Source organism: Cystoisospora suis (assembly GCF_002600585.1).
Source record: "Cystoisospora suis strain Wien I chromosome Unknown contig_665, whole genome shotgun sequence".
NCBI lineage: Eukaryota > Apicomplexa > Conoidasida > Eucoccidiorida > Sarcocystidae > Cystoisospora > Cystoisospora suis.
In genome coordinates, this window is record NW_027153466.1 from 1 (window position 1) to 7,950 (window position 7,950).

General features: G+C 49.1%; 1 protein-coding gene across 1 annotated transcript in view; it reads left to right on the top strand.

The window, feature by feature from the left end:
- Positions 1 to 803: 803 nt before the first annotated feature.
- CSUI_001643 (uncharacterized protein) overlaps positions 804 to 7,950 on the top strand; it is a gene marked incomplete at its 3' end in the record, with an annotated part of 7,737 nt that continues 590 nt past the window's right edge. The window contains exons 1-2 of the mRNA XM_068061848.1: positions 804 to 1,723; positions 2,654 to 7,499. Coding sequence (XP_067926176.1) covers positions 3,144 to 7,499 — 4,356 coding nt within the window. The remainder of the gene's footprint in view (positions 1,724 to 2,653; positions 7,500 to 7,950) is intronic.

Sequence of the window (7,950 nt, forward strand, 5' to 3'; positions counted from 1 at the left end):
GCTCCGTAGCAAGGAGGTGCTGACGACCGAGAGAATTGTCCCCCTTGCGTATGAGCTTGACAAGAAGAGGGAGTTCCAACAGTTGCTTTCTTGACGAGTAAGATGAGATACCTAGACATGCGACAAGCTTCCAAGGGGATTCCCTTGTTCACAGATACCAAGCACGTCATTAGGGAGTCTCCGGTATTGAAACAAGAAGTACAAGACTAGAAGAGAGTCAAGCTCTCAGGGCGTGTCCTGATACACGCGTCTGTAGACGTCCCTACCAATGATTCGCAGGAAAGCGCCCGCCTAAGAATCTCTCTCATCGCCCTCTATTGTTCTCTCCGTGGGAAGTGGTGAAGGTGTCCTGAGTAGCGAACTAATGACGTGAACAGAAGGCATTTCTTCTTTCTTTCATCCTTGCCCCGCTGCCCATTCTTCATCATGTGGATATCCTCTGTTCTCATGAGACTAAACTCCTTGGCCATTCAAGTTGCTACTTTCTTTCGCATCTGCATGTCCATAGAACACGTGACAGCCCTGCTGTGGAGACTCGAGGCATCAGGGATTCATCCGTCCATCTTCTTCACCTACTTTTCGATAAACAACCCCCCACTTTCTCCCTCCTCCTCCTCACAGAGGCTATCTCGATGAACTCCACACCCTCCCTTCTCATCACAACCCAACACACATACACCCACCGACCCCGCCGTTCTGTTCTACTGTTACTAGTAGTACTACTACTACGGACCGCGCATGATGAGGGAAGCAGCATTGCTTCAAAGACTTTTTATTGCTCGTCGTTGTCGTTGTCCTCTCCTTCTTCCTACTGCTGTTACGGCGGCTGTCTGGCCGTGGGGAGAGAGGGAGAGAGGAGAGGAGGGGGATGAGGAGTGAGTCCGTTCAAGGGCGTTACCATCGTCATCGTCACTGTGCTGTCGTTTGTAGAGAACGGCGACGACAGGGTGAGAGGAGGACGGCTCTAAGCAGCACATGCCCTTCTCGCAGTTTAGGAGAGAAGAAGAGGCTCTATATACAATAATCTTCCATACACACTTTCCAACTTGGCGCTTGCTGTTCAAGAGGAGGATGCGGTTCTTTTCTTGCTCCTCCTGCTGCGGGTGGTATGATGGTGATAGGAAGAAAGATGTTTTTCCTTAAGAAAACATGGGGAGTTGTGAAGTGACTTTGAAATGTCGTGAATGATACCTTTTGCTTTTTCTTTTCTCGCCCCTCGACGAATCAAAGTAGGACGCTGGCATTTCGTGCTTTTCTTTGGTCGGTCGTCGCCTTCGTTGCCGTCGTCGTTGTACGTTCAAGTACCACTACTACTCTTAGTCCTGGAGACTTCTTCCTCTCTCCTCTTTTCTGCAGCAAAAGATGATCTCTTTGAGCAGATCGGGTTTCAACAAGAGATGACCTTTTTCTTTTTCTTTCGATTCTTCGTCTCATGATGTTCAAAGATGGAAGAAGAAATTGCCCGTTCGTGACCACACATTCTCCCTCCTCCCCCCTCCTTTCTTCTTGTCGTTCTACTATTCTTCCCTGCAGCAGTAGCCGTTCTCCCTCGCTCGCCATTTTGCGACTGCGACAAGTGGAAGAGAAATTGCTTCTCATCATGTACCCTCTCCTGCAGCAAGAGGAGTGATAGGAGTAGCAGGAGAGGAAGCGTTCGTTTTAGGAATTACTGCCGCGAAAAGAAACAAGCATTCTGTGTGGCTGACACAGTCCTGCGACATACGTAAGAAGGGGAAGAGACCCATCATTCATCACTCTCGTCGACTTTTTTCTCCTCCTGTCTTTCTTTCTTTATTGCCTTACTTATCTCCGTATCCTTTCCGTTTTCATGGCTTTCTACTAAACCCTCCCACTTCTTTCTTCATGAAAAGAGAACGATTCGCACACGTCAAGATCTGTCTATGCTCACTCAGATTTTCGCTTTGCTTTGCCTGTTCTCTCTTTTTTTCTACTGGTTGGAGTAACTAACAACTTCATTCATCGTCTGCCCCCTTGTTTTCATTAGTAAACGCTTCATCCGTTCTTTTGTGTATGGGTCGTCCCGCAATCCTTTCTTGGTCTCTTTTCTCTTCCAAGACTTTTTTCTTCTTTCGCTTCTTGTTCCTCCTCTCCTCTTCTTGAGTTTCTCCTTCCGGAACCTTGAGTGCTCGGTTCGTCTTCATCTCTCTTAACTTCCTACCTCGCCGTCTTAACTTCCTATTCCTAATCTTTCTTTCTTCTCTCTCCCGCCCCCCTTTCTCGCTCTTGTTTCATGTCGAGTGGGTCATCGCAGGCATCGAGGGGGGAGCACCTCAATTCCCTCCCTGTTCGGCTCCGCTCTTCTTGTCTATCTCATAGAAGGCTTTTCTTACATCTTCTCTTCTCTGTTTTCGTCAGCGCCTATACCTCCTCAGAAATATAGACCTTTCTAATGCTTCTTAGTCATTCCTTTCCGGCAGTGAGAAGCCGTCTTTTCATCCTCTTTTCTTCATTTTTTTTTCTCTTCTGTCACCTTCCAGCTCTTCAGTCTTCTTTCGGCGTCTACTCATACCATCTCTCAATCGAAAGAGATTGGACTTGCCTTGAGAGTCTCTTCCTTTCTTCACACGCCTTGCCATCCTTGTTTTATTTCGCTTTCTTTCTCTCTTCTTTCGTCCGTTTTTGCGTGCTCCAGAGCCGACGGATGATGAAAATGCTTTTTGCATTTCTATTCTTGTGACGGAGTGCTAGTGGCCCTGGTGAAGGTTCATCGCCTGAAGTAAAGAACGTCCTCTCTTAACAAGTCATCGTGGTAGGAGTAGTAGTAGTGGGAGTTGTGTGAATTCTGTTGAAGAGAGAGCGAAATAGAAAATAGAGGTGTCAAGATTTCCCTGTCAAGAAGACGATTCGAGGGGCAATATTCTCCATTCTAGGGAGATTTCCAGCCCGAGGTTTTTGTCGTAGGGGGAGTCGTTGTTTCACTCGGGAGAACAGGTGAGACAGACAAGGAGAAGGACAATCCTCGCGAGAGAAAGAGAGAAAGACAAAGAAAAAAGACATTACTCCTCCGTTCTTTTCGTGTGCTTCTTGTTCTACATGATCCAACCTCCTTTTCCTTTCTTGAGAGAGACGAGACAGATACATCGAAAACAAGAGACAGGGAGTAAAGAGATCGAAGAGGAAGGATGAAGGGAGATTATCAGCCATATCGAAGAGAGGACCGACCACCAAAGGAGAGAGGGGAGTTAGGAGGAGAAGGTTCTTCTTCGTCTTCTTCGTTCATGGCATCCGAAGAAGATCCAAAGACAAAGAATGACCATTTTGATAGAAGAAGAAATCGTGTGAGTCCTGTCCTCTCAAGCACAAGAACAAGCTCTCGAGTTGATGGAGGAAATAATACACCTGCTGGTGCTGCGGTTGCTCCGCTACTTCCGCCTCTGCCCCCAAGTGTTAAGCGAAATCTAGCGGCAGCAGGAGGAGGCGGCGCGTTGAGAGAGAAAAGTCGAGGGGATGTTCACGAGAAAGAAAGGAGATTCTCGGGGGGGGATGAAAGTGAAGACGACTCTGGTGTCGATCATGATGCGCAGCAGACCACGAGGTTGAGAAGTCGGAGAAGAAATAGCCGAGGAAACGAAGAAGAGGCTAGCCATGATGACCGTGATGCTGATAAAGAAGACAACAAACAGTACGGAGGAGGAAGGACGTCTGATAAGAAGAGAGGACTAGGAGAACAATCACAGTGGATGATAGGAGGAGGAGGAGGCGGTGGAAGACAAAGGGGGGGGAGAAGAGGAGAAGTAGACGATGGAGAGGGGGGAGGGGAACGTGATAAGAATGAGAGAAGACCTTTCTCGTCGTCTTCTTCATCATCTGACGTCCACAGTCGACGTGGGGGGCGAGGGAGATCACGTAGTCTTAGCAGTGCTCGATCTCTTGATGACAGTACCTCGAAAGGAAGGAAAGGAGGAGAGAGAGAAGAGGTTCTTCGGTCGGTTTCACCTGAACGTCCTTCTGCTGCTGTTGCCTCGACATTGTCGTCTCGACGAGGGAAAGATGAAAGGCAGCCGCGAGATTCTCATCGGCGGGGTGGGGCGTCTCCGTCTCCTCCTGGTGGGAGAGGGAGACAAGACGGGAGAGGAGGAGGAGAGAATCCAAGAAGTCCAGCAGCGCCTTCTTCACCACGATTTACAAGGAGAGACGACAGAAGATCTTCTTCTTCCCTTTCTCCTCGTCAAGAATCCCCAGCGCTTGGAATGACAAGCGAGAAAGGAGGAAGAGAAGAGAATGAAAGAGAGAAGAGAAGAGGAGATGTTTTTCGCAAGAGAAGTCGATCTCCCCCTCCGTCATCATGGAGAAGACAGAATAGTAATAGTAGCAGTACGAAGGAAGGAGAAGAAAAGAAGCCTCTTTCCTTCTCCGCTTCATCTAGAGAAGGTAGAGGGGAGTTCAAGAGGGGAGGAGATAGCGGACAGAGTAGCAAGAGTTTCGCCTCTGGAGATAGGAAGAAAAGATCTCCTGAAGAAGATGGAGAGGGAGACAGACGGCGAGAAGGAAGAGTAGGAGAGGGACTCAATGCAAGTAGAGAGAGAGGAAAGCGAAGATCTTTATCTCCTCCTCTTAGGTCTACGACAAAACCAGGGGAGAGACGTGATTTAGACGATAATGAGGATGACAGAGACGAGGAAGGACATCGAGGGGGGGGGGAGAACAAGAAGAGAGAGAGAGAGAATAAGACAAGTGCTGGTGGTCCTCTTCGTAGAAACGAAATGAGAGGCGCACGAGGGGGAGATCGCGGTCTAGGTGGGAGTCGAAGTGTCTCTAGAGAGCGTGGAAAGGGTGGGGGGAGTGACGCGAAGATAGGGAGGTCTGATTTGATTCGAAGGGGAGACGGAGGAGATTTGAGAAGAAAAGATAGTGGAAGCTCGATAGGAAGCGGAGAGGAGAAGAAAGGATTTGACGGGGGAACTCGAGAGAGAAATGATGTGGACGATGATCGATCTCGTGCGAGAGGAGAAGATACTCGACATAGAACTCCAGGAAATCGAAGAAGAAACCCGGGAGGTTCTCCTGGTACTGCTGAAGGGAGAAATCCTTCGGACGCCAGCTCTGAAGAAGAAGGTGAGGGGAGACAAGAGGAGACATTCTTCTCGCCTCTGCAAGAAGATGAAGCAGATGACAAGAAGAGGAACAAAGATGAACGTATGTCTGAGGGAGAAGGAGAGGGACGGAGTGCTGTTGTCGTACGTCCTCCTGGAACGGTTCGGAGACAAGGTGATCGACTGCCTCGAAAGGAAGAGGAATCTCCTTCTCTTCCTCCTCGTGATTCGAAGCTGAGACCTTTGCCTTTGCCTCCGCCTCCTCTCCCTCCTCTAGTAGCAGGTAGCCGAGGAGGTCGAGGTCGAAATCGCTGCCGTGAGGAAGATGACGAGGATATGGACGATCATACACAAAAAGAGAGAGATGACAAGAAGAGTGATCTTAAGGTTGCTTCTTCTCCCTTGAGAAGGAGAAGACACAGTAGTGGGAGTAGCAGGAGGAGTAATAGTAGTAGTGTCAATAGCCGCCGTAGTCGCAAGAGAAATGAAGAAGATACAGCAAAGATCACCTCTACCGAAGGAGGGGGAAGGAATGCAAGCCAGCAGAAACGCGATAAGAATAGAGAAACAGAAGGAGGTGGGATGGATGCTTCTCCTCGTGCTTCTTCTTTTTCGTCCTCCTCATCTTCGTACTTCGTTCGCCTAGGCAATCTACCTCCATCTCCTTCACGTTCAGAGATAGCCGATGTCTTACGTGAATCCTGTGGAATAAGAGTGTCTCTTGAAGCGATTGATTTATCTTCAGAAGATCGCCGAGCTCTGGTGTATCTACAGTCACGGCAGCAGGCTGAAAGTGCTCAATATAAACTTCATAGACGGTCTGTAAGGGGAAATCGCATAGATGCTGTTATAGGAAGCCAAACTCCAGAAACAACGGAAAAGAGAGATCTAGCGAAGAAAACCTCCTCTTCTTTCTCCAAGAGAGATGATGAAGAAGGTCTTCAACACTCTTCTTCTCGTCATCGGGCAACCAGGGATGTACGAACACGTTCTCCTTCTCCTTTCTCTTCTTCCTCTTCTTCTCTAGGAAGGGGGGGAGGTCCACGCCAACGCCCTCAACAGCCTCAGCGACGCCCTTCTGTGACACCCCCTAGTCCGACACGTGCTTCTTCCTCGAAGCTTGGTCGAAATCAACGGTCTCCTTCTCCTTCTTCTCTTCGCATCCTAAGACTTCGTCGTTCTTCTCGCGGGGACGATGCAGATAATCCAGTCGACCCTCGAGGCTCTTCGCCCCCTTCTTCTTCATCGCATGGTGCGCCTGTCATTCTTCGTGCTGGAGGAGAAGGGACGAGGAAAGGCAGATTCTTCTCAGGAGGAGTCGATTCTTCTTCATCTTCATCCTCTTCCTGGACTAGACAGAATAAGAATCTCTCTGACGATAATCGGGGAGGCAGGTGGGGCCTCAACAGTAGTAGTGGTGGTGGTGGTGGTATGAATAGCGGTGGGGAAGACAATCGACGATTGTCTCCTCCTGTGCGGCGTCGTCAGAATGATGAGGGGGGAGAAGGAAGAGGAGGTGGAAGAAGCTCGTTATCTCGTTCGCCTAAGCGTGCGAGATGGAGAGGTCGAAGTGGGGAAAGAGATGTTGACTTGGACCGTGATAGAAGCCATCGACATGACGGGGGTGGAGATCCAGCAAAGAAGAAGAACGAGAGTCATTCACGATACCATGATGAAGAAGATGAGAAAGAAGAAGAACAGCAAGGAGAAGAAGGAAGGAAGAGAGGTGGACGTTCTTCTCGTCATCCCCGTAAGGCCGAGGAAGAGAAGACGATGAATGATCGCCTTGGCAACAAAGCAAAAGGAAGAGAAGGAGAGATGCTCCCCCCTGGATCGAGCCCTTCTCGCTCTCTTTCAAATCGCTCGCCGTCCATACCTAGGAATGAAAGAAAAGGAGGGGAAATCTCCGGAGGAGGACAAGATCGAGAAGAGAATAGAACCGGCCAGAGTCATCGAAGTAATAGATCTCCCTCCCCAAGGAGAGAGCTGGACTCGCATCGTAGAGGGAGTCCCCCTCTCTCCCCTACAGAAGGAAGAAGAAATAATAGAACAATAGGATGGAAAGGGGGAAGAGGAGTGAATAGCAAAGAGAATCATACGGACGGCAGTCGTGATGAGAACAACTCTCTTCACCATCATCTCCGTCAGAATAAGAAACCCTCGGCCTCTTCTTCCTTTTCTCCCTCGTCTTATCCGCAGAAGTCTCGATCTCCATCTCCCTTTCATTCTTCTTCCTCTTCTGCGAATGAAGGGCCTTCTTCTTTCTCACGTCTCCCTCCTCTACCTCCACCCCCCCCTGGGACTGCGACGGCCGGTCTATCGTCAACATCGACGTCTATTCGTCTCGCTGGGAGAAAAGCTCCTCCTTATCAGCTCTCTCCATCAGGGGGAAGAGGCATAGGGGGCGCAGCCTCGCATGCCAATCATCGATCTTCGCTCTCTCCTGTAAGTTGATCGGCTCTCCTACAAGGCAAAGATATTGAGGTATATACATCGTACATACAGAGAAGGACTGCCCTGAGGTCATAAGGATGTATGTGTATGGAGGTATGTGTACGTATGTCTGTTTATGTGTATATGTATGTATATAGGATGAGATAGATGGTGATCAAGAGAAGCGAGAGGTGTAGGGAAGAAGAACAGGAGCTGATTGCTCCAGCTCTATGGGCTCTTTCTTGATGATCCTTTCTCTTCCTCTTCTCACAACTCTTCACTATACCACCCTCTGCGTGTGCCTTTGCCTCTATCGTCTATCTCTCCGCTCCGTATCTCTCCTAGCTATCTTATCATCTTAGAGTAATCGCTCTCCAAGAGGAGGTGCTTGTCGATAGAAGAACGTCATTTAAATTGGGGATTGAGGTCCATACATATCAAGACCCAACCATAACCTCTCATC